This window comes from Lagenorhynchus albirostris, chromosome 6 (genome assembly GCF_949774975.1).
Source record: "Lagenorhynchus albirostris chromosome 6, mLagAlb1.1, whole genome shotgun sequence".
In the NCBI taxonomy this organism is placed as follows: Eukaryota; Metazoa; Chordata; class Mammalia; order Artiodactyla; family Delphinidae; genus Lagenorhynchus; species Lagenorhynchus albirostris.
The window spans coordinates 53,201,571-53,229,218 of record NC_083100.1 but is presented as its reverse complement, the minus strand read 5'-3'; the positions used below and the strand labels follow the sequence as shown (position 1 = coordinate 53,229,218).

The following is a 27,648-nucleotide window of genomic DNA, read 5'->3' as shown; positions in this document are numbered from 1 at the left end:
GAATCACTGTTTCTAGGCAGGGGGAAAAAATAGAGAAACATTAACAATATAATGTGGTTTTGGACATGTGTTTTTTTGCGTTACGCGGGCCTCTCACTGTTGTGGCCTCTCCCGTCGCGGAGCACATGCTCCGGACACGCAGGTTCAGCGGCCATGGCTCACGGGCCCAGCCGCTCCGTGGCATGTGGGATCTTCCCGGACGGGGGAACAAACCTGCGTCCCCTGCATCGGCAGGCGGACTCCCAACCACTGCGCCACCAGGGAAGCCCGGGACATGTGGTTTTGAGTGCTACATTCAATGCACTAAGCTGCAGAGTTAGGAAAAACCATTCTTCATAGAAAAAGGTAACTTAATGTAAGAGGAACGATTAATACGAGTTTGCTGGATAGAACAAGAGAAGGAATTCCTAGCTCTGGTAACAGAGGTAAGGAGGCATGAATGAGCCGGACTTGCTTAACCAGCTGCGCAGCGTTGGTGCAGTGCAGCCGCAGTGCGGCTTGCTGGGGAGGGAGTATGTGAGCCTGGCAAAGTAGGTAAGGACCAATAAGTAAGTATACGAAGCTAAGAGAAGTGGATGGACCCGCCCAGAGCATGCAGAATCCAGGACAGACCTTTAGCGAATACCGGAGAGGCAGGCTGAAGAGGAGAGAGAGGTTGGGGGGAGCAAGGCAGAATAAGAAAGTGAGCTCATGAGCAAGTGGTCAACGGTGTAAGTGAGACCACGAGGTCACGAGGCATGAGGACTGAGAAAGACTGCGGGACTCGGCAGGTGGTCACTGAAAAAAATCTGAAAGGATTTCAGGAGTGTGAATGGAGTAGAAGCCAATGTGCATGGCAATGGGCAATCTGAATACACAGGAAGTAAGGAAGCTGGGACAGGGATTCCATAATAGTCCTGGAACAAAGCCCTAGTTCAGTGTAATAATTTCAACAGTTACAGGACTGATATTCACTGGTATATGTTCACAATCATCCACTGATAATAAAAAAAATTATCATTCTTTGGCTCAATATTAGGGTAAAAATGAAAATAAAACTACAAATACTCATTACTGGGAAACTCCAGTGAGCATGCAAAAAAAATTTTGTATGTTCTAACTAAACTAAAAGAGGCGTTAATTCTGCATTTTCTCTACTTGAACAAATCGATCGTTAAAAGTTTCACGTTGTTCTGTGCCACACAGAGCATCAGAGTCAGAACAGTGTAACGGACAAAGAATGTCCTAAGGACTTAACTTGTATTTTTACAACTAAGGGTGAACTTACGGCTGCTAAAGTAGGGGAAAACCTCCGAGGGCAGTAAGAATAAAGAGTGCTTAATAATAAACTTACTCATCCTTTAATCTTCCATTAAGTTTAGGAAGACCCATGTATTCACACAGTTCTTGGAAAAATATTTTCACAAAAATTCTACTGGATGATGTAGTGGTTTCTTCACTCAGCTTTATGCATTCAAGAACCTGAAAATTAAAATTAGAAAACGATAATTTTATCTTGGTGTTCAAAAGATGAGACAAAGTGACCAATATCTGTAACTTATAGTGTCCCTTGAAATTAACGATTTGCTCTCATCTGCAGTTAGAATTATCTCTAAATATCTTCCCTTATGCTGATATGCATTATTACTTGGGAAAGTTTAAGACTGCTTCTCCATACAAATTTCCAAGATGTTAAGATGCTACAGAAATAGAGTTCATTCTCTTTCCTGAGTAATGTGCTTTTTATAGCAGGAAGGAATATTGTCTTGAGCATATAATGCTAAGATTATTAGCTCCTAAAACTCACTCATCAAAACATGGGTGTAAGAGGGTATGGGGAAAAATGCCACTTAAAGCATCAAGCTACAGTTTTGTCCAGGACTAGAGTACACAAGACGAGTAAAGACGAAGAGTGATGGCTTGTTCTGAATAGTTAAGATTGGGCTTACTGAAGCTCACAGAGAGAAATTTTAGGGTAAATAAAAATAAAAGCAACCTCCAGTTTTTTATGGATGTGTTCCAGGAGCTCACTTATTTCAATTGTTTAAAACTTTGATTTCATTTTCCCAGAGAAGGGAGTAAAAACAAAGTAAAAGTTATGATTAGCCTGCTGGGTTAGCTTATAAATGCCTATTAAAGTAGCTGGACACACTTAGTACTTAAAGTATTACAAAACTCTATCCACCATTTGTAAGCTCAATGATGCTGCTTCATTCTATCACTGGGTTGTGGTATTCTACAATATGATTCTCTTTTTTCTTCCATCTTGGATATAATTTCTTTCCGATTTTTCAGTTCCTTCAGCCTAACCTACTACTTTGTATTTTGCATTATTACCTTGGGCATCTTACCTCTTCTGTTTTATGGTACTAAGCTTCTTGAAAGCAGGGACCATATACAATTCATTTTGGATGCCCAGTGTCTCTTTCTGGGCACAGAGTTGGTGACTAAACAAGTGGCTGTTGAATGAATAGTAATTGTACAATTAAGTGCCAGCTTAATGAATGCAGTTCAAATTCCAACCCAGTGTACATTTCCCCATCGAGAGTATCTTTCCTTGTTCTAACTATGACTACAGAACTTCCTCCCTATCACTTACCCAACTTCAATGCCTGCTAAGAAAAATACATCTTGCCAGAACAGTCATTTCTCTTATGTCCTTACCAGAGGAACTATTGACAGTTACTCCGTCAGGAAACAGGCAGTAACTCAGAGGCTCATATGCCACCAGACTATTGGTGTATGTGAATATGAGTGTGCACACACGTGTGTATACAGAGAAGATGAAAATCTACATTTTCTCTGAAAACACTCCTAGCCGTCACTATCAGAAAGAACTGTAATGTTTGGACTGTTAATATCATCCAGGATAGTATTTCTTACACTCACACATTATTTACTTAGCTTTTCTTTTTTTAAAATAATTAATTAATTAATCAATTGATTTATTTTTGGCTGCACTGGGTCTTCGTTCTTGTGTGCAGGCTTTCTCTAGTTGTGGCGAGCGGGGGCTACTCTTCGTTGCGGGGCGCGGGCTTCTCATTGAGGTGGCTTCTCTTGTTGCGGAGCATGGACTCTAGGCGTGCGGGCTCAGTAGCTGTGGAGCACAGGCTTGATTGCTCAGCGGCATGTGGGACCTTCCTAGACCAGGGATCGAACCTGTGTCCCCTGCATTGGCAGGCGGATTCTTAACCACTGCAGCACCAGGGGAGTCCCTACTTAGTTTTTTGATCCCATGTTATATGAACACAACCTCAAAGACTGCCATTATAGTAAAAGTTTGCTCCACATTTCTTTTTTTTTTTTTTGCGGTACGCGGGCCTCTCACTGTTGTGGCCTCTCCCGTTGCGGAGCACAGGCTCCGGACGCGCAGGCTCAGCCGCCATGGCTCATGGGCCTAGCCGCTCCGCGGCATGTGGGATCTTCCTGGACTGGGGCACGAACCCGTATCCCCTGCATCGGCAGGCGGACTCTCAACCACTGCGCCACCAGGGAAGCCCTCAACATTTCATTTTAAAGTACATTTCCTACATAGGAAAAGTATGGCTGTGCTATACTTAATATCTATTTCATAATAACAGGGGATTAGGAAAGAAGTACAAATATTGACCTATCTACTTACGCTCCATGGAAGTGAATCGGTGTATAAGAGGTGAGCAAACATCTTAGCAACATTTCTCAATTTGTTTGTTTCCAAGCGATGGATGGTATCATATTGTTCTTTGAATATACTTTCAAAGGATTCCATGTATTCTTTTTTTAGCATGCAAAATCGCTAATAAATTAAAAATAAAAATGTCAATACCATTATGAGCATATTAAATACTAATTTTATTCAATCAAAAGTTAATAAATATTTGTATATCATATCACTCAATCTTCTTGTGCTGTATAATGGGATGCTCAAAAAAGAAGTTAATATATATCACCCCTATCTACCTGGGATTTATATGCTAAAACAAAGTTATACATGTAGCTGACCACAGACATACACATTTGTATAAGATAAATATACTTCTCTGTGGGTTGAGTTTGGACTCAAAAAATTATTTTAGCTCATGCTTTATTTGTGCTGCCTGAGCATGTACTTGACTTCAGAAATTGCTGTGAAATTTTGAAAAGACAGCATTTAACTGTCCTCTTTGGGAAATTTTACAAAGCATGTGGAATTTCTCAAAGTTCTGGAAGAGTAATACGTAGTATTAAGGCACTACAAAAATGAAGTGGGAAAGGAGGAAGCTGCAAAGTGGGAAACCTGTGGAAGGGAAGAACAATTTGCTTTCAGCAAAGATATGTTACTAGACCAGGCAACAAAGCAGACACATTAATTCGCAATACTCATGTTAAGAATTACCCTTGTGATTTCATCAAAATCCAACAAGAAAAATGAGGTTGGAACTCACCCCAGCTAATAAGCCAAAAAATTTCTCATATGTCCTTTGTTGGGCACAGCAGTCAAGTATCATGTTGCACAGTTCTTTCTATTTGGAGAACAATTACATTAATGATTCAAAACACAGTGAATCCATGCTATATGATAATTTATCAATATGATAGAGACAGCCTGAATTTTTAAATAAGGTTTTAAAAACACAAAACTCTGTGAACTTTAGTTGTGCAGACAAAACAAAAAATTCAATCTATTCAAGCCTATAGTTTTTTAAAGTCTTCTGTTTGCCTGACAGAAATTCCAGTCATTTATGCTAATTAGATTGATTATAAAATTCTAAATTCATATAAGTATGAACCACTTCATGAAAACCTAGTATAGGAAACAGATACATCAAAAAGAGACTGAATATACTGTATTCTAAAAAGATTCTACACAGAAGTCTTTTAAATATAGATCACCAATATGACATATAACAGTTCAGTTATACATCTTCCAAAGATTTAAACCCAATTATGAAGGAATATATTTTGTTAGTATGGAGAAGGCAGAACATGGTGAGTCTTTACAGAAGCATACATGGGCACAGCTTCAATGTTAATGTAAATGACCCTCTGGCTGATAAAGAAGAAAATATATTTAAAAGAGCAACAACAAAAAAAGACCTTTGTGGCTAAGTTTTTTAACCTCAAAATAAATGTTATACATATAGATCTGTCAATAGATGAATCTCTATAAATAGATGGAATCATTTCATAACTGCTATAATAACACACTGTCCAATCAGTTATTTATGGGCCTTGAAAACTCCTTTGTGAAAATTCTGTTGAACTAAGAAATGCAAGAATAAATCCAGGATCAGGAAATACCATCATCACAAATGACTTTAACAAATAAATATTATTTACTAATTCCTGAAATAACCTTAATGAAATATGTGTTGATTATAGAAATTTCATAAGTGAAGAAACTCAGGAAATGTGGACAAATCAATGGAGACAAAATGAAAAAAGGCATAACCCTACCCCTAACCCTGAGCACTGCTGTAGAATTAACTAAATATATTTCTCAAAAAAACATTTCTTATCAGAAAGTTTAAAATTAGTTTTTTTAAATACAGTAACTGCAATGTATTTGCTTTCCACAAACAGAAACCAAGCTTATAAAATATAATGTATACATTTCAGTTCATTTTTACTTTAATTTTACCTTTATATCTTCAATTAAGAATTTTGACACTTGATAACATTTTGTAACATTTTGTCACTTGATATAATAATTACTAAGATACAACCTAAGCAATTATTGTAAATTATTTAAAAAATGAGGTCAATATGCATTTACTGCAAATATCTATGTGCAAGAGGAAGCAAGGGGACCCTGAAGAAGCACAGAACAGACACTCTAAAACTGTGCTGTCCAGTATGGTAGGCCCTAGCAACACATAGCTATTTAAATTTAAATTGCTTAACATTACATCAAATTTTAGTTTCTCAGTCACACTTTAAGTACTCAAAAGCGACATGTGACGAGTATAGTGGCCACTGTACTAAACAGTGCAGAATATGAATATTTTCATCACTGCAGAAAGTTCTATTGGACAGTGCTGTTCTAGAAGCTGATAATTCACTTATAAAACTATCTACTCAAAGGCCTACCTTCACAATATAAGATTATTTTTAGATGTAATTATATAACTAGATTATTATAATTTTTTAAAAAATTAGTCACGAGTTGCGTCAATTAAAATGTTTATAAATGTCTAAGTTCTGAAGAGATGTACTTGTCAAAATTTAATATAGTACTAAAAACTTAAATGAGGCTTTTCTGAGTTCTGCCATATAATGTTAATTTGATATATTAAAATACATTTTCAACTTCTTCTACCAACACTGTATTTTACAATAACCTAACAGGTAATCAGGTTTTAAACAATATAACATGGTAATATGCTGATAGCATTGCTAATAAAGTCAGCACTACCTGAAAAACAAATTACTTTCTTCCTTAGACTAAGTGCAATTACAACAGTTATTCCCTGTGGCATAAAATAATTAAATATTTTAACATTTTAATTAAATATCATAGTGATTTTAGGAGAGTCTTTTGAGTGCACGAAAATAGATGCACTAAGACACTCTTCCAAATGTTATCAAAATATGTTGAAGTTAAGTTCTAGAACAACTATCCTCTGGATTAATATTAATAAAATTTATAATGACTTAACTGTATTCCTCAAATAATGTGACAAGATCATACTATAACTTCAGTTTCAATTGTAATTTTAAAGGTTAATTCACTAATCTATTCCCTTCCAATGACAACACATCAAGTGAACCATAATACAAATAGGTACACTATTATTAATATACCAATAAATAAACTTTAAGAGGGAAAATATAATTTTTTAAATTTGAGAAGAATAATCTCTTTTCAAAATTCCATACCATGGCATTTCAAGAACTAATCTATATTCTTGAACAAAGGTTGGGAAACTTTTTCTGTAAAAAGCCAGAGAGTAGGCTTTCTCTGGTGGTGCAGTGGTTAAGAGTCCGCCTGCCGATGCAGGGGACACGGGTTCATGCCCCGGTCCGGGAGAATCCCACATGCCGCGGAGTGGCTAGGCCCGTGAGCCATGGCCGCTGAGCCTGCATGTCCAGAGCCTGTGCTCCGCAACGGGAGAGGCCACAACAGTGAGAGGACCACGTACCGCCAAAAAAAAAAAAAAAAAAAGGCCAGACAGTAAATATTTTAGGCTTTAGTGGCCATATAGTCTCTGCTGCAACTAGTCAATTCTGCTGCTATAGGGCAAAAGCAGCCATACACAATACATCAACCAATGGGGACAGCTGCACTCCGATAAAACTTTATTTACAAAAATGGGCAGTGAGCCTGGGCCACAGTGTGCCCATCCCTGTAACAGAACATATTTAAAGCCTTAAGACAAAGGACTTCCACTTAACGTTAACTTAGCTCAGATAGTCAAGAAGATCTTTTAGAAGAACTAGAAACCAAACAGCCTAGTAGAGCTGATACATTCACTCTGCACCTGTCTACTACATGTAAAGGAAGGTGTGAAAAACAAAACCTTGAAAGCCTTGGCTCAGGTTCCAAGGATCTAAAATCCAGATGGACAGGGAATAATATACATAAGAATACAACTAGAAAAAAACACCCATCTAGTCTTTATTATCCTTGGTATTAGGGTTCTATGATACTTTGAATACTGACGTTTACTAACTAGTTATAAGACTAATGGGCTAAGAGGGGGCTAAAATGTACTTTATGGCCAGCTGAATCCCTGACACCTTGCAGAGTGCCTGACATACAATATATGCTGAATACATTTTGTTAAATGAATTAATGCATGAAAAAAATGGTACAGATTCTTCTGTATGCAATTAAAGTAATGTAACAACATGTATGGTGATCTTCACAACTTCTATGACAAAAGAACGTTTTAGTGCATAAAGTAGACGAACCAGGTAATTCATTAGAGAACAAACTTCCTGTTGTATTTAAGCCACCATTTGATTTACAGGCAACCACTCAGAAATTTGTGTAAAGTGTGGTGGTTCAGAGAGACTTCATCCTTTTCCCAAAGCCAAATCAAACAGCCAATTTAAGTCACTGGAATGAGTAGCATATATGAAGCACCTCGGAACTCCTAAGTTTTGAGTTACTTTAAAATTTTAGAAAATCTACATTTAAAAAAATGAGTATTCAGTACTGAGTTACTGTTTCAATTCATGAAACCTATTAACTGTCTTAACCATTTTTATAACCAGTATATATTTCCTAAAGAAAAAAAAGTATTAACTTACTGTTTGACCCTCAGGAAACTCCATTTTCAGCAATTTGTGAGCACACTCTTCAAAATCTAAACTGTAGAGATAAAATGGTCACAATAATTAGGTTAAAAACCTGCAGCATATTTAAACTGTAGCACTCTTTCATATATAAAAATCTTACTTTAATAATTGTTTTAAATATTTTTTTACTATAATTTCATATTACTGTATTGTATATATAAAAAAGACATAGTTCTTAACTCTGCAAGGAATGAAATACTGATACATACTACAGTATAAAATGGATGGACTTTGACTTATGCTAAGTGAAAGAAGTCAGACATAAAGACCACATACAGTATAATTCCATTTATATACAATGTCCAGAATGTGCAAATCCATAGACACAGAAAGCAAGCAAATTTTTATTACACTGCTAAATATTTCCACTTCTCCTGATCCAAGTCAGGAAGAGGTAAAAGATGTTCCAGGAGCCCAGCATGACATCCAGTGCTTAATCACCACCTTTACAAGTTATCTTGATTCATACCCAAACACAGGGCTTCTATTGTACATTATATAAAAACTAAGTATAAAAACAGTACATAACCAAAATCACTTACAAAGAAAAAAATGTTTTTATACAACACTTATATAAATTACATGAAAAATATCTTCAATATGCTTCACTTAAGAGAATTATCAAACTCAGTGTGAACTTGATTCAGGAATAATGCTAATATCTTTTGATAACAGCAGTGTAAAATAATCACCCACTGAAATATAAGTACGAATTTAGTTTTATACTTCATCTCTATTCCTCAGCTTCTGTTACTGATTGGGTTTCATAAACACAAAAGGGGTAATAATTCAAGATGGTAGAATGGAATTTCAAAAAAACTAAAAAGAAAAAAAGAAAGCTATCAAGAAAGAGCTTTCACAACAGATAATATTAAACAATATCTAGCTCTAAGATTAAAATAGTTGACTGGAGTTGATAAATTTCAATAACATAGCAATACCAGAAAGTATTTTAAAAGATGTGATATTTTCTAGTTTTTATTCAAAAAAAAAAAAAGAATTAGTACTCAGGAAGAAAATCCTGTAATTTCTGAAAAACAAGTCAAGTAGGTCATGGAAATTTTTACAACTTTCCTTTTATCTAGTAAGTGAAGAATAAGGGAGAAGGTATGACAGTCTATTTCCCTTGTTCCTGTTTTACTTTAGAAGTATTTGGTGACTACTTACCATGACTGTTTTGAAGCTGCACTAAATGTAAATATTAAATGAATTAAATTTGCTTGATATTTTAAACCAAATGAATTCCAGGTTTAACACAAATTAATAGTGACTGAGGGAAGGGGAAAGAAAAAAGACTTTACATGATGCCAGTTTTCAAGCCGTGCTTACAAATGGTTTGTTGATGTCTCCAATTTAAGAAACTTCAAATTGTTGAGGACATTGAAGTCCCACCTCCCTCTGATGCTACAGCTTCAACATCACTTAAAAGCAAGAACAACCAGGAAAGTCTAATTTTTAATAGCAAAGCTAGTTGTGTTGTTTTATGTTTCCATAAATAAAAGAAGACTGCTTAAGGAGCCAGAACATTAAGATCAGAGTACTGTTGAGGTCAGTCAACAAGTCTAAAAGGAAAGAAAGTAAAAAAATAAAATCCCCAAATAGTTCAGTTGACAGAACTTGGTTTTGTTCAGAAGATTTCCAAAAGTGAACAGTTTATATAAATAATCCAACCTCCTCTCAAGATAACCACTGGTGTTATGTTAATGTATTATTTCTAGAATCTGCCTTCCTATTTGTATACTTAAGATAATGCTACCAGCATGGTATTATATAGTCTATATTATTAGTTTTTATCCCCACCTAACAATAAATCAGACCACATGCCCACATCAGTACCAATGCTCCATTAACCTAACTTGCCCACATCAGTACCAATGCTCCATTAACCTAATTTTCAATGGTGGTATAAATTGAACATTTTGATTATTCATACTGGGCAATAAGATTCTCTCTCTCTCTCCCCCTCTCTTTTTGCTTTGAACAATTCTGTGTATAATTCTCTGTCAATATGTATTTCTTTGAGAAACAATGAAAAAGAAGGGTCAAATGGCAATCAAACTAAGCCACTGATTCATGCTGCCAGAAGGCTTTCCATAAAGAATGCACCAATTTAAATTTCCACCAGTAATCTTTCCGTGTATCTAACTGAACTCATCATTACTACTAAGTACTGTTGCTTTAAAAAGATAAAGTAAACCACTTTAGCTGTTTTAATGACCAACATTACTTATTCATCTAGAATAATATTTGTTTCATAACTTTTTCACATTTTATAATCCCATTACGTGAGTCTCCCAACCAAGTCCTTTAAACACCTTTTTATCAAAGTTGTGTTTACTTCCTAAAATTATTTTTACTAGGCATTCAGGGGCTGAGACTCTTAACAAATAACACATAAGACAGTACTTATTGTACTGTTACTAGAATTGGTGCCACTATATAATAGTGGCTGTCACTTGTCTAATGTTTTAGTTTTTCAAATCTTTTTGTGTGATTCAGAGGTTATCAAGGTTAGATCGCTTAAAAAACAAAGTTTCTTTTAAATAATAATTCAAAGAGCTCCACTGTGACTCTTCAAAGTTAGTGTTAATAGCAATATTAAAGCAGTGAATCTGCTCTTTACAACTGATTACTATTGAATTTCTAAAAAAAAGGACAAACAAATAAAAGGTCAAACTCTAAGAATAGCTACTTAAAACAAAAATTTCTCACTTTTAAGTTTGTATAAAAAAACATTTAATAGGTTTTCCTTTCATGTGAAAGGCAAAGAAACATGTAAGGGTAAAGCAAAAAAATTTCTTAGCAATGTTTTGCTGTTTAACATTTCTCTTTTTGAAGACGAATCTAAGCCAAAAAGTTTTCAGACAGACTGAAAACAAGACGACTCCTACTTATGAATCATTTTTGCTATTACATCATACTAAATGGAAATATACAAAACCTAGTAACAAAACAAAACAGAGAAAATATTCCTTCTCCACTGTAAAATATACACGGTGCCCACTAAATCAATAGGCTGATTACCATTCGAAACAACAGATGTACTAAGCATTTAATATTTTCATTTATTTCTCTTTAAAACCAAAGTCACTGCCTTCAAAGGGAATAGGTTGTTTTCATGACATCATAGTAGTTCTTGCTTAACATTACTTCAAAGGGTCCTTAAAGCCTTCCTAATTCCTACTTCTGTTCATATTCATTTCCATTTGCACAACAAGTCAAGTGTGCAAACGTCATCATAACAGTGTTTCTCTGCTTAGAGCCAGAGTTAGAAACCAAATTAAAAAAATAAAACAATAAACTTCCACTACACAATTAAACACTGTGCTAACTCTGTAATGTAGAATTGTTTTCAGGTTATTAGTGATATTTAAACATAAGAAATGACATAGCTTTAAAAAGAAAAACATTTAATTACGCAACAGATAAGTAAAGCCAATTTGCTCTTGAAGTGAAGAACCAACAGCAGGAATCTATTAACTGGGGCTTGGGATGGGGGTAGAGGCAAGTAGTTTGAGACTCCCTGCAATAGTGTCTAGTTTTCTGTTAACAGATTCTAAAAATCCCATCTGCTTGCCCATCCCCTGTCAAAAATAACGATGAACTGATCTACAGTACCTTACCTTGACTGAATAGCAAGATAAATTGTACGACGAAATGAGACTAGATTAATTTCTGTTTTGTCATGAATAGTCACCGTTTGTCCTGAAATTAAACATAACAAAATTATAAAACTACACAAATAAATGTGAACTGAAAATGTATCCCTGTATAATATTTTCATAATCTATTTAGAATCTATGAGTTTAATAACACTCTCTTCTACAGTATAAGTATTTCCAGAATTCAAAGTAACTATTTCTAGGCTTTTGCCGTATCTTAGAGTATTTTAATAAGTTTATTCACCTCAAAGAAGTCCAGAACCAAGCCAGGAGAACTATTTTTGTTTCTGTGTCACCTGCTCATTTAGACATTATAAAAGGCTGCACTCATGCTGTTGTTTGGTAAAACATTATTTCCATATTTACAAACCGTTACCTTGATAATTTGAAAGAACTGTAACTTATGGGTAGAAATTCAGTTTCAGAGAACACTGGATCATCATGACAGGTTTAATGGGTCCAACAGTAATATGAATATTTGTTAAAATTTTCTCTTACCTAATGCATGAAAACTTTCCTTATAAACATTTAATAGTTTTTATTTGAATAGTATTTTCACATTAAAACAAAGAAATGCTAAAGTTAAATAAATGTAGTACATGGTTAGGAGATGTTTTAAATGAGGAAGACATTGGAAAAAATCAAACTCATTTTTATAAACTATGTTGTAGAAGAGCTACTATACTCTAAGACAGAACATTACGCCCTAAAAGGGAAAGATATACTTTTAATATTTTCAAATATGTAACGTAAGTAAATATTGACCAGTGTTATGTTCTGATGTTTTAACTGAGACTTAACCAAAGTAAAGTTCTGAGCTTATTTTCCTGTGAAATAATATAATCAAAGCTGAAGAGGAAGAACATCATGCCTGCTTCTGTTCAAGTATAGCTTTGGGCCTCTCCACTCTATTTTTCCAACATAAAGAGCAAATATCTAGTCACTCTCATCTGTTACATTCATGTCAGGGTAACATAAATCACATGCCCTCAACATGAATGTACCCTTTTCAGAGTTTATAATCAAAGTCATAAAATGTCAAGTTAAAATTATGTTGATATTAAAAAATGAATTTCCTTGTTTAATACTTTCCGAGCAGGGTCTTCCAACCTTGCCAATACTGATACTTTGCTGTGGGGGGCAGTCTTATGACTCACAGGATGTTTCACAGCATCTCTAGCCTTCACCCATTAGATGCCAGCAGCATCGCTTGCAACCCTCCACAGATTAAGAGCCATTGTTTTAGAGGAGTACAGCAGATTACCTTGGGAGTATTTTACAGTTTCATTTGAATAAGCTATACTTTTACCTTCTTCATCTTCTTCTCCCTCTTCCTCCTCTTCTTCCTCCTCCTCTTCACTACTCCCAGCATCTTGGTCTGTGTTTGAGTCACTATCTCCTTCATCAAGAATTTCTAAAAGAAAAAAGTAGGTTTAGAAAATATGAATGAGCAAGGGATATAAATGCATCTCATTCCAAGAAGATAATTCTCAGTTCACTGCAACCCACAGTGGTGTAACAGTTTATCAACCAGTGAAGATGATCACACAGGCCGTATGTTATTGCCTGAGTGTTCACAGAGCATTGTAACTAATTTGACTAGAGAAAGCCATATGTGTAATTCTTCTGCCAGATAGAAAGTGGCCATGAAACAAGCAAGGGATGAGAAGAACAAAGAAAAAGCAGATGAAGGTTTTCCAAAAGAGCAAGAGCACTGGAACAATAAATTAGGAAGAAAAGTTAGCATATCGGAGTCAAAATATTAGTTCATCATCAGAAAGAAGATAATTTATCATAAGAAGCTAAGGCTAGCTATAGAAAACAAGAATTTAGGCTAAGAATGTTTTTTGAAAGACAAAGAAGGGAGAAGAAAAAATTGTGTAATTTAGCATTCACTTTACATAAATAGTGGTGAGATTTTTATTAAAATATATACTTATTAAATAGAACATTACAATCCATAGACTTTGCATATGTACAATAGAAATGGAAGTTTAAAGGCCTTTAAGAAAAACTGGTAAGATGAGCACTTCATTGGAATATCATTTCTTAAAATACATGTCACATTAAGAACTGGGCGAAAACAGTGATGTAAGTAAGAGACTACATAAGGCCTGTCATCATGTTAATAGTAATAAATGACAAAAACCAGAATCGTATTTTGCCCAATGGTATGTGCTCTATCTGTCTGACAAAGATTTTACAAACCTAGACAACAATTCACTTTTGCATTTTTATTATAATCAGACAGGACTTAATATAGTTTGGGGGTCAACTAAGTTTCAGGAAAATTCTAATTTCCTTATATTTAACCAAGTAATACACATCAGGAGCCACATGTAATACTTAATGTTAGCAGAGAACTTCCTACTGTGGGAAACAAATCATTTTACAAAAATGGAGAGTTGTCATTCAGGCCTTAGCTGGCACACAAGTCTCCTTGAGAATACTTCTAACAAATTGTGACTTCAAGAAGTGATCTTAAGTGTCTAGTTTATTATGACATAAAGTGGCTTAGACAGACCTTTAAAAGAGGAAACTGTTTAGTATTCAATAGTAGGAAGACAGGCACTCCTGCTGTTTTCCCAAATGCTGTAAGACCTAAAACACAAGTACACCTGGGTCACTCTAAGGTGCTAACTACTAAAGCTGTGCCCACTTCCTGCTGCAGCCATTTTTTAATGCCAACTCTAGAACATTTTCTGAAAGAATTAAGGTCAAATGGATTGTCTAGTCATTTACATCATCCTCTCCTTATCTCTTCACTTTAAGATCTACTTACTGAAATCACTTAGGCCATGACAACTGGATTTTATTAACTGAATAAAGCAGTGGTTTCCAAGCATGGTCTGTGAGTCCTAGGGGGAATCACTGAGACTTGTCAGGTAGTCTGTGAGGTCAAACTATTTTCATAATAATACCAAGATATTATCTGCCTTTTCACTGTGCTGACATCTGAAATGATGATGCAAAAGCAAGAAGGGTTAAAACTTGCTGCATCTTGAGCAAAATCAAGGTATTGAACTGCACTAGCAGTCATTGTATTCTTTACTGCCACACTATTGTAGTAGGGGGAAACACACACACACACACACACACACACACACACACACACACACACAGTTTCATTTAAGAATGCCCTTGAAGAAAAAATATAAAATTATTAATTTTGTTAAATCTTAGCCCTTGAGTATTGGCATTTATAATAGTCTGAGTAAGAAAATATGGAGTTTATATATAGCACTTCTGTTAAAGACAAATGTACAACGGTGGTGGCTATCTCAAGGAAAAGCACTTGTGTGACTGAGTTGCAAGATGAATTAGCCATATTTTTCATTTTTACTTGAAAGAATGGCAGACAAACTAGAGTTGTTAGGTATTTACCAGACATTTTCTCAAATATAAACAAAGTGAGACTATCATTTCAAGGAAAATGAACATAGGTATTTTCAGGTATTTGCCACCATGATCAAATTAAGAGTTTTCAAGAGGAAATTAGAATTTTGGAAAACTTGTATCCATCCCTGTGAGCTTGACAGCTTCCCAATACTTAGACTTTTCTGATAAGATAGGTGGTAATATGAATAAATGTGATTTCTTGACATTGTATTAATGTGTCAATTTTGAAAATGTTAACAAGTTAATACTTGGAAGATGTGACTAATTCAGTGAATCAGTATTTTCCAAATGACCAATGCAACATGTTATGAAATCACGCATGAGTAAAAGATCCATTCAAAGTGACAGGCCAATGGATTTTAATGTTAACAAAGTATGAAAATTTGTGGATATTGTTTCAGGTTTCACAATGCAATTAAATCATTAAGAAGCTACTAAATATTGATTGGAATAGTATTAAAGAGAAATATACACAATTATAATTCTGAAAAGGCTATTAAAATACTCCTCCTTTTCCAACGACGTATCTGTGGTTAGGCTAAATTTCCATCATGTATTTCAATCAAAACAACCTACTGCAACAGACTGAAATCAGAAACAATATGAGAATCCAACTGTTTCCTATTAGGCCAAGCATTAAACTGCACAAAATATATAAAACATGCTATTCTTTTTCTTAAATTTCTTTTTGTAGTTATTTTCATAAAAACATGTAACAGGCAAATATGTACTATGTTTATTATTATTTCGAAATCATCTAATATTTTTTATGTTATCAGTTTTAATTTCTAATAAGTAAATGTCAATAGATACAACTCACATAAACAAAAGCTCTTTGGAGTCCTCAACAATTTTGAAGAGTGTAAAGGGATCTTGAGACCACAGAGTTTAAGAAATGTTGTAATAAAGAAAAGTACAACTTTCTTGGCCAACTGCCAAGAGCCCAAAGAAATGGATGGGGAATTTCCAAGTTCAAAAAAAATAAATAAATAAACAAAACCATACCAGGTATAATAAAAATTCCACAAAATCATTTGCCGTCTTTTAGGGAGACAGTAGAAAAAGAAGTTCATAAGAAAAGAAGAAAATGGGTTTAAGGGGTTTCTGCATGTTTGAAAACTAAATTTATTAGAGAAAAAGGAATCTGGCTGTTGCAGTGAAACCCCCCCTAGGAAAACAGCAACTAAAGAGAGAAACATATTTGCTGTACCAGATTTTTAGGATAACGTATAAAACTGGAAGCTTCTTACACCTTTACCCGTCAACATTTCACTTCTAAGCATGACTAAAGCATAGAACGCAGCAATGACAAGAGTTCTACGTCTCTGCTCTCTCTTCCTAGGAGCTTTCAGAGCTGCAAGTATTTGTCAGGTAAAATCACAACTCAAGGTAAAAAAACCGATGAAATTATTATATAATTATAATATATAAAATAATATATATAATTATGTAACAGAATATAATAGAATGATATAAGTAGCTCTGGATATTAGCTTTAGAAGAAAAATAATGACACACATGAAAAAAAACCAAAAAAAACACCCAGTACCAGTGTCTAAATACATGCTCTGTGGCAATATAAAACACTGTGTTTTATTTATCCTTACACAAACAAGTAACATTACATCAAACAAGCAATTTGTTCTAGGTGACTAAGCTAGTAATGGCAAAAACAAAATACAAACCAGTATCTGTACAAAGTTAGTGCTTATAATATACTAATGATGTACAAATGATAAAATAATCAATTTATCCATTTATTAAGTATATTAAATACCAATACCATATCTAGCACTGTGACTGATTTTATCAGAAAAATATCAACCTGCCCTCAACAAATAATGAAGTATAGAACTTTATAATAAAGTACAGCACTGAATTGAATATTAAATTGGGTGGCAATTTAAGTTAAATAAAGGCCATTGGTAATACATGAATATTTCTTAAGAGGGATGAAGCTTAAGAGCTGAATAATTAAACAGAAAGAGGAGAGGGAAAATTAAATAATTTAGAATGAACTAATACCATGGATAAGCACTAGAGAGAAAAATAATGCATGGGCAAACAGTGAAGAGAATGGCTTCACAGAGCAAATATTTCAATAGGTGGCAGTCAGTGATCTATACCATTCTATCAGTATTACATAATTACATAAATTGCTTCTACTTATCCAAAGGAAATTATTTTGTAAAATTCTACATACCCTTCTTAATAGCTTTGTACTTCTCTTCATTCTCCATAAAATTAGGATCCATCTTGAAAACATCTCAAAAAAAAATTAAAAGTTAAGTTAGTGTTTATTTTCTATATTTACATTTGTTTGTACTCCACTTCCCAACGCCTACCCCTGACTTACTAAGAACATCTTCTGGATTATAGTCATCTTCCAGAGGGAGCATATGGGTGAACTGATCATCTTCTTCCACTAAGTCAAGTCCTTCTAGAACAACAGGGTGGTCCTTGAATCCATCCTTCCTTACAGCAAACATCACTTCAATCATATACTGAACTCTTTTGTCAATTTCAGACTCATGGAGAATGTTTCGAAGACGTTCAAATATAGCTAAAGTTAAGCCGAAAGAAAATAAACTAAGCAATACGTATTACAATACTCAAATAAAAGCTCAATATCAAACCAAGGATAAATACTTACCATTGATTCCTCTTGGTGACACTTGTGTTAATTTGAGACCACATTCCTTAAGAAAACCAATAGCTACTTCAACACTATCATCTGTTGGTCTTTCCAGGAGCAAAGTGAGCATTTCTAAGCATAAAACTTCATGAGCCTTGAACAGAATGAAGACACATAGAATAGAGAAAATGCTTTTACATATATTAATCTACTACTGACGGTCATTTTAAAAATTAGTAAATCTAGCTTTTGCTAGATGATGATGAGCAAAGATTTATAATGTACATAAAAATACTCCAAATATGGGATACAATTTTTCTTTCACTTCCATTATGCATCTGTTAAGAATTTTCTGAGGACTTTTCCAAAAGTCTTAATTTACTACACTGAATAAAATTATATGATTTATCTCCAGAAGAAATATTCTCCTTATACTCTCTATATAGGAAATATATATTAGCTATAGGAAATGCCATAATTAACCTCAAAATATAAGTTAAAAAGTCATTTACTAATTTTTAATCTGAGATATTTTCATAATTACTATATGAAGAACAGTAACATGATTCTTTTTATATCCTTCTCCATGACCACAACTCTATATCCATTTCCCAATTCATTCTCTCAGCAACTGTTAGCAAATAGTTCTTAAGTTACATGAATACTGATTTTCTCAGAAAATATCTTTCCAGTAATTTATAGCATACAACAACAGTTTTGAATACTCCTATTTTTAATTAAATCAAACTCTACACTGGCCATGGTCAAAATTTAGAATTTTATAAACAATGCCAGGTAGAGAGGGAATAAAGGTCTACTGACAAGCTTTGCTGTAAAAGAAAATGGACTTAGGAAGCATGTTCAAAAGACCATATATATGCCTTTTTAAAACTAGACTCTTATTTGAGATGGAGAGAAACAAAATCCAAATCTCAACACAGGAAAATATCCTCTTACATTTAGCACAACATCAAAATTACATACTGCTTTTATTTTGGAAAGGCAGGCGAGGTTGAAGTCTTACGTTAGGGACAAGAAAACATTGCCCAGTACCACAGTTTGGAAGATTTAAAATATTTATCATTTTAACTGGTTTATGTCAATGCCAAAAATATCTCCAATTTAAGTGTAATATACATTCGAAAACTGAAACATAATATCTGTGCTGTTACAGATTATGAAATTAGGTTTACAGACATGTGAAATTAAGTTTCCATGGTCTTAAGTAGAAAATTATCACTGTAATAATATGACTAGGTTAAAATCTAAAAGGTTTCTTAAAGTGAATAGTGGAAAGAATTTCATATAGGAAAAAACTAAAATATTATTAAATGTTAGAGAAATAAGATTAAGTGTGACTTCAAAATTCTTCCTTATGTATAGATATAATTTTAAAAACAACAGTATATATCTGAAGGAAAACTGTGAGTATGAACAAGAGCAATTTTACTATTTTCACGTTTAAAATGGAGCTAAATCAAAACTCTCAAACAGTGGAAGAAAATAAAAACAAAAACTAAATAATAAAATGATAAATTTCTGCATTTAAAATAGATTAAAATTATTTAATCTACAATATTTTATAAACTGATTCTAAGAATATATGAATATATGCATATACTATGTAGTTATATATATGAATATACACATATACTATGCAGTTGTGGGAAACAGCATTCTTTTTAAAGAATATCAGCTATTAGGTTTTCATGAACACTTAGGTACAGGGAAAAGAAGAAATAGCAACTTTTTAAATAAAAACACATTACACGGGCTTCCCTGGTGGCACAGTGGACAAGAATCCGCCTGCCAATGCAGGGGACACAGGTTCAATCCCTGGTCCGGGAAGATCCCACATGCCACGGAGCAACTAAGCCGGTGCACCACAACTACTGCGCCTGCGCTCTAGAGCCCGCGAGCCACAACTACTGAAGCCCGTGCAACTACAGCCCGTGCTCCGCAACAAGAAAAGACACTGCAGTGAGAAGCCCACGCACCGCAACGAAGAGTAGCCCGCACTTGCTGCAACTAGAGAAAGCCCGCGTGCAGCAACAAAGATCCAATGCAGCCAAAATTAAATAAGTAAATAAGTAAAAAAAAAAAAAAAGAAAAAGAAAAACCCAACACATTACACTCTTTGAAGGAAAAATATGTAGTAAAGTAACCATGTACAGTATTAAGAGTTAGATAAATTTGATAAAACACTTGTTCTGGGTTCCTCTTTATATTAAAAAATGCACTTATTATAGTTCTAAAATTAAAATATTCAACACACTTTTCCAAAGGACTATAAATCAAAACAAAGATGTCACTGAAGTGGCATCAAGCCTGTGGTCTAATGCCACTGAATGGAACCAAATTTTGAAATTAATTACTTACCACATTTTGGTTAATAAGATGTGCCACAAATTTTGAAGCTGTCAGACAAAGTGGCTGAAAAGAGAAAGTAGGGACAAAGTTAATCTATAAACTAAAACCAATTTTCATTTATCTACAGAGTCTACAGTTCACTTACATACTCTCCTTAAAATATGTAACACGCAAGGTAATTTTAACTTGTAAGAAAGTTATAAAATAAAAACTAATACATATGAAAAGGTGCCATTTCTGGATCAACAGTTATAATTCAACAGTTAACAGCCATCATTTTTGCTGCTCATTATCAGAGGCCAGGAATATTTACTAGAAAAAAGTTCTCATGAAACATGCAATTTTAAAAAGAATTTCTACATAGAAATCAACATTGCTCACCACAGTTGATACTGGTTTATTAGTCTGCCATGTGTAGCAGCCTACTTACAAGTCCATTATACATACCTTATCATTTCTCCGATAGCCTTTTCGAAAATTAAGAATTAACCTTTTGAGGATTAATTCTCCAATTTGTGGAAATTTTGAGTTGATAATTGCCACTAATGCTGCATAAACATGGGTGAAGATTGGAGAAGCACTCTGTGCTTGCAAAACAGATCTGGATAGCAGGCCTCTGATTAAAAGAGAAAAGAAAAGGAGTCAATAATAATTACCAGTTTAATTAGAAGGAAAAAAAACTCAGTTAAAATCCAGCTATACTACTCCTCTGTAAATCATCATAAAAGCTAAATCAGGACTAAATTTTCACCGCTCTTATCTAGGGGAAGAGTTTATCTTACTAATAAATAAAAACTGGTTTTGAGGAAACAATTTTCAATTTGTATATATATAAAATAGACAGATTTAATACAATATTGTTTTCAAAAATTTTTCTAAGTATAATTTCTCTTTTCCAGCTCCTGTTCATTACACCTAATCATGAATTTGAGTTTTTAACTTCTTGTATTAATTTGCTTAACTTTATCAAAAAAATAAAGGGAGAAAAACCTGCTTCAAAAGTACTGAACTTAAAGTAAAATTTCCACTATGGGCCCATCATTCGTATAAGTTAATTCTGGGATTAAAGACAAATCTGGGCGGTTTCCATCTTTAAAGATAGGTGTATGTCTATTGTTCTTGAAAATAAAAGTGGAAATATGGAATTCTCCTAAGAGAGATAAAGACATAATCAAAGCACTGCAAAAATAACGCTAAATCAAGGACAGGAAAATAAAAGGTTCTACCTTCTAACTCATTTTGAAATGGGCATGTTTCTACATATATTTGATAAGAGGAGAGATACAAAGTGGGCTAAATGAAGAGTTATTTTTAGAAATGTAATGACAAATAATTATTGGATTGTCAAAAGGCACAAAAACAATGTCTTTATAATTATCAGGTTTAGGTATGACATCTGAATCACTACAATAGAAAATGAGAAAAGAGAATTCAGCTTATAAACTGTAAGATCTTAATCTACCCTTCTCTGAGTCTGTTCTTTCTGAGTAAAATGTGAGAGCTCTTCCCTACCTCGGAGGACAGTGGCTGCCTCCTGGTCACCTTACTAACTCCCACAACCTGCTACACCTTACTTTATATCCCCAATGTTTTGAGATGATGAATCAAGGTCCTATGAAATGACATGGGAAAACAGCCCTCAGATTTTAAAATAATAAATAGAATACAGAATATGTCTATTTCCTGACCCTTTAAAATATCACAACTACTTAAAAACCACACAGAAAATGGTTGTTATTCCCTTCTGCTTTTCTAAAATTTATTACTAATCTTTCTCATTTCGTTCACATTCCCACTTTGCTTTCATCAGAAATTAAACTGGTCTGAGGTAGCACTTTACGTATATATAAAAAAATTAAATGTTTATTATTACTCATGAGTTTAAAATTATTGGAAGTATTCAGTAAACAAATATACGTGTAAAAATCATTATGTGACATCAAAGCTTCTTAAAAAGTAAAAATTCCACATAATCTCTAACAGTGGAGTATGTTATCTGTTAGTAGCTTACATTTTTACAGGAACTGCATTTTAAATATTCCTTGAAACTTCCTTTGAAATGAAGTAGCATAATAAATCAATGATTATTATTCATGTAGATATTATGTTCCTTTGAAAAAGTACTATGAAATACTACAAATAAAATAGCTGATGCTTACCTTCCTCTAACTATATTTTCTTGAAGAAGTTCTTGAATAATAATACCAATATTGGAAATGTTGACTTTGTTGATCAGACCATTGATGGACTTCTTTAGGGCTTCCCAGCTCATCCTCTGGTATGCTAAGCTAAAAAGAATTGATTTTAATAAAGAGGAAAACTTACTCAACAATTACAATACTAAGAGATTATAATAACATAAAAAATACTTAGCGTTCCTTTACTTTCAACATTTTCACAAAGTGACCCCAAAGTGCAGTAAAATATATGACCATGTAGATACACAGATTATATCCTAAACCATATTTTACTCTCTGTACATGTGATACTCAGGTACAGACTAATTCCTTTTAATAACATAATAAAGTAATACAAGGATATGTAAGGATAACATTTTGTTCTTATGTCCATGAATACTGTAGTTTATAATATTTATTAGTTAGATTCAGTACATGCTTATTTTACATTATAACAATTTACTTAAACTTGTCTTCAAAGGAAATGTTTTAAAATAAAAGCAACTATTTCTTATTTTAAATTACAATATGAAATACCTAAATATAAGCCATGAGAAAGAAATTATTATTATGTCCCTTCTCAAAAGCATGACAAGAAAACAAAATTAAGTGTTGTAAACCATAAAGAAACAGTATTAATTACAGAAAAAGGGAGAGTCATACGAAATCATGGGGCTGCAAGACTTTTCAAAGTATCTTAAAGAACATCTCTATATTTAGGCAGTACCCACAGGTTTATCAGCTGAATCTTAGATGGCTACACTGTTTTTTAACTTAGAGCTTAGGTAAATTATTTAGTCTAACTGGGTTTCTTTACAATGAACTTGGTAATATCTAAGGGTCTTTCAAAGCTCTAAAATTCTATGTTTTTTATAATTATTTCTCTGTGGAATATGATTTCAACTGAAGAAAGTCTTAACTTTTCTTTTTCCTTATACTTCTCTGGCAGTCTGGTGAAGGGAATGAACTTCTTAGAATAATATATATAAATACATAGGATTACAAAGGATACCAATCATATTGAAAGAGTTTTCAAAGCATGAAAAGAACAGAAGTTTGATATAGTATTCTATGTGCTTCTTAACACATTAATAACAAGAAGTGGTGATAGGCATGATAACTTCTTTAATTTGCAAGTAGCATAAACAGTATTTTGAGGTATTTGCAACAAATAGTCTATTAATATCATGGTCTGTTGCCTACATTCCTGATAGAAAGAAATGCTAAATTAGATCAATTTTAAAAGATGCAATTTTCTTCCCATTCACATTCATGGACTATCTGAATTCTATCCATGGACCTCTTGAAAGTTTGTAGGTTAAGAATCCCTGTTCTGAACCCTCCTACATGCTGATGGGAATGTAAACTGGTACAGCCACTATGGAGAACAGTATGGAAGTTCCTTAAAAAACTAAAAACGGAGTTACCACATGATCCAGCAATCCCACTCCTGGACATATATACAGAAAAGATGAAAACTCTAATTCGAAAAGATACATGCACCCCAATGTTCATAGCAGCACTATTTACAATAGTCAAGACATGGAAGCAACCTAAGTGTCCATCCACAGATGAATGTATAAAAAAGATGTAGTATATCTATACCATGGAATATTACTCAGCCATAAAAAAGAATGAAACATTGCCATTTGCAGCAACATGGATGGACCTAGAGATTATTATACTAAGTGAAGTAAGTCAGACTGAGAAGGACAAATAAGATATTATCATAGTATCATAATATTATGATATCACTTATATGTGGAATCTAAAAAATAATGCAAATAAACTTATCTACAAAACAGAAACAGATTCACAGACATAGAAAACACACTTATGTTTACCAAGGGGAAGGCGGGAAACAGATAAATTAGGATTATGGGATTAACAGATACATACTACTGTATATTAAATAGATAACAAGGATTTACTGTATAGCACAGGGAACTATATTCACTAATTTGTAATATATAATGGAGAAGAATCTGAAAAAGAATATATAACTGAATCACTTTGCTGTATACCTGAAACTAATACAATTTATATTTAATCAACCATACTTCAATGGAAAAAAAGAAAAAAAAAGAGAAAAAAGAAAGAATCCCTGTTCTGGAGTGGTATACCAGGTATACCAAGGAGAGGTGGTGAGGAAGAGTATTTTATCACTGACATTGTCCTCAGCAGACACTGAAGATAAAAAGCAGACTGACTTGCAGTTAATTTCATTACTGTTGCTGAATTCTCTATAGATTACAGACTCCTTTACTGCCTGCATCCAAGGTGGAAGACTCCTCCGGCCCCCTAACCCCAACCGTTTAGTATGCTGCTGTCTAGAGTAATAAGATCTATGGCTTAACAATTAGCCTGATCAATAAGATATTGCTGATACATAATCACAAACTCTCCTACTAAACTTTGGTCAACAGATGATAATTAAGTACACTTGTATTTCTTAATTAGGAAACCTACACTTAACCTGATTTAGTATCTACTGAAAGCAAAGACTACACTTCTACTTCTCCTGTCCCTTTTATAGCCTATAAGCAGAGTTCAACTGTATATAAAATTATCTTCCAAGAATCTGTTTAAAATTGCATATACTGTGGACTCTTCTCTGTCCCCTTTATAAGGAAGCCAGACTTGGGGATTAACAACAATGTACCCGGTCTTTTACAATTAGGATTGCTTTGGACTGGATTTGGACTGGATTTGCACTTCTCACTAATGCCGTCACTACTGCCTCCAGTAAGAGCAGAATTCTGACATGATCATGAAGCTCCCACAAACCACAGAAAGCATTTCCCAATCCCTTCTCAACATACCACTCCAGGCATCACTACCAAGTGCCAGAATATGACGCATAGAGAAAAACTTACTTATTAGTTTTAAATTTAATGTCATTTAAATGTCTCCCTTCTAGCTCATAAATTTTTTAAACTTTATTTCAAATATTTATACTTTATATAAATGACATTTCTACTTCAAGCTAATTCTTGCAACAAATTTAGATTTCATTTATATAAGGTTCTCAAGTACTTTCAAGTTGCCAAGAAAATACCCAAGAAAGATGTGGGAAGATTTTCTTGACTCACCTGGAATCTGTTTTTCTTAAAGCATAGCTATCTTCTATCCCAATCTTTTTCCTGACTACCTGGCAATTGAGTGATCACTTCAATCTTGGACCACAGTTTTCCTGGTTATCTCATTCCACTAGAGAAAAAGACCTTGAAAAACTCAGCTGCACTTTCCTACATAGTTCCTCTTCATCCCAATTATTTTGCAAAGGGAAGAAAAGGTACTTAAAGGGTGAATGGTCATATATGAATTTTGATTGTTTGCCTTAGTGTAGCAAAAAGCTATAGTCTAAGATGTTATGGTCTAAGAAAAGGAGGGAAAAGAGAAAACTGTCAACTGTTTCAGAGTTTAGTACAGGGGTTGGCAAACTACACCCATGAGCCAAATTTAGCCTACAGCCTGTTTTTTGCAAATAAAGCTTTATTGGAACAAAGTCATTCTCAATTGTTTACATATTTTATCTATGACTGTATTCACTACAATGGTGAAGGGGAGTAGCTATAACAGACAGAATAATGCACAAAGCCTAAAATATTTACTATCTGGCATTATACACAAAGCCTAAAATACTTATTGATATTATCTGGCCTTTTATGGAAAAGTCTGCCAACTCCTGGTTTGGTACAACTGGAAAGATCCATTTTAGTTCTGAAATATCAATATTACTCTTGATTATCGACGAAGAATGGACATTACTAATAGGCATGCATGCAACTACAAAAGGAATAGCTTGAAACCAGGAAAGAAAAAAAAGATAAGCGATCTTTCCTCAAACTTTTCCATTCATTCATGCAAAAAGTAAAGAGCTTATGAGCTAATGTCAGGGAAAATAGTAAGCAGAGCTCCAGTGGAGCTTCTGAAGGTAGGAAGGAAAGAAGTCTAATTTGAAGTCTCTATCATTGTGGACTCATGCAAATTCTCAGCAGCCACGGTTAATTAGAGCACAGATGATTTTTTAAAATGAGGGTATCACTTCCTTGTATACTTAGTGATATTGACATGCCTGTTTTTATCTGTAATCTGTTCTTGCATCATCCTGAGCTTTGCAGGAGGAATATATGCTCCACCAGTGCGAGTAAGAAGAGGATCCACCTCCTCTTTCTTCTTCTTTGCAGTAGGTTCATCCTGAGCAGAGGAACTCTGGGTTACCAATGGTTCTGGGCTTCTTCTCCCAGGAGATGGAGATTTCCGGGACCTTTTCCGATCCACATCTCTTTCTCTGCGTTTTTCTCGGTCTCTACTTCTGTAATATATTTTTTTAATGGCGAAAAGACAATACAAATTACATTCTTAAATGAACTGCATACCAAATGAGTGAGACTATTTGGGGGCCACAAATTCAGACAAGGAAAAGTGGTTAAGGAAGTGCCTCACAGAGAAAATGTAACAAACTAGGTCATCAAGGCTTAACAGGATTTACATTGGGGGCTAGGTAGGAAGGTGGGAGGGGGAATGGAGGATGGCATTCTGCAACTAGTAGAAGACAGAATAACTACTGAAAAGCTGAGCAAGGGTATTTGGGCCAGAATAAGTAGAAACAATAACGAATCATATATAACAGTAGTTGGAAAGGTAAGTTCAAGTCAGACTATGAAATCTTAAAAGACAAGCAAAGACTTTAGGTTGTTTATCCTGGAACTGATGAGGAATCTTTAATATTAGTTTCTGAGTGGAAGAGTGATGTGAAAATAGTATTTTAAGATGACAAATTGGCCTGTGATGTACATGATAAGTTGTATAAAGGAGAAACCAGAGTTTATCTCCAATAATGGCAATTTAGGAGTAAGAATGTTATAATAAACTGTAACATTTGAAATTGTCTTGACAGAACTCGTAATTTATTATAAATCTCAAAATATCAGAAGCTTCTGGTTGAGACAATGTGAAAAAATAAACCATTTTCTAGCACAATAACTTTTCCATATTAATGCAGGTGACTATCCCTTTTTAAGTTAGCACTTTTAAAATGATTAGGGTATTTAATGTTCCCAAACTATCAAGAATGAGCAAGAAATAATGCTTTGCCTTGCTTTTTGCTATCTTTCCCCAGAGAAGAGTTTGTCCACTTGGCTGTTTTTTACTTATACTG

At 34.0% G+C, this 27,648-nt stretch overlaps 1 protein-coding gene across 2 annotated transcripts in view; it reads right to left on the bottom strand.

Moving 5' to 3' along the window:
* The window catches only part of CWC22 (CWC22 spliceosome associated protein homolog), a 62,877-nt gene that overhangs the window by 6,356 nt on the left and 28,873 nt on the right, over positions 1 to 27,648 (bottom strand). For both annotated transcript variants that reach the window (XM_060152530.1, XM_060152529.1), the window contains exons 5-17: positions 26,563 to 26,802; positions 22,467 to 22,595; positions 20,755 to 20,923; positions 20,317 to 20,370; positions 17,956 to 18,091; positions 17,659 to 17,865; positions 17,506 to 17,568; positions 13,213 to 13,317; positions 11,865 to 11,946; positions 8,194 to 8,254; positions 4,383 to 4,460; positions 3,602 to 3,754; positions 1,334 to 1,461 (exon numbers count right to left, since the gene is read on the bottom strand). In XM_060152530.1, the coding sequence (XP_060008513.1) occupies positions 1,334 to 1,461; positions 3,602 to 3,754; positions 4,383 to 4,460; positions 8,194 to 8,254; positions 11,865 to 11,946; positions 13,213 to 13,317; positions 17,506 to 17,568; positions 17,659 to 17,865; positions 17,956 to 18,091; positions 20,317 to 20,370; positions 20,755 to 20,923; positions 22,467 to 22,595; positions 26,563 to 26,802 (1,605 nt within the window). The remainder of the gene's footprint in view (positions 1 to 1,333; positions 1,462 to 3,601; positions 3,755 to 4,382; positions 4,461 to 8,193; positions 8,255 to 11,864; positions 11,947 to 13,212; positions 13,318 to 17,505; positions 17,569 to 17,658; positions 17,866 to 17,955; positions 18,092 to 20,316; positions 20,371 to 20,754; positions 20,924 to 22,466; positions 22,596 to 26,562; positions 26,803 to 27,648) is intronic.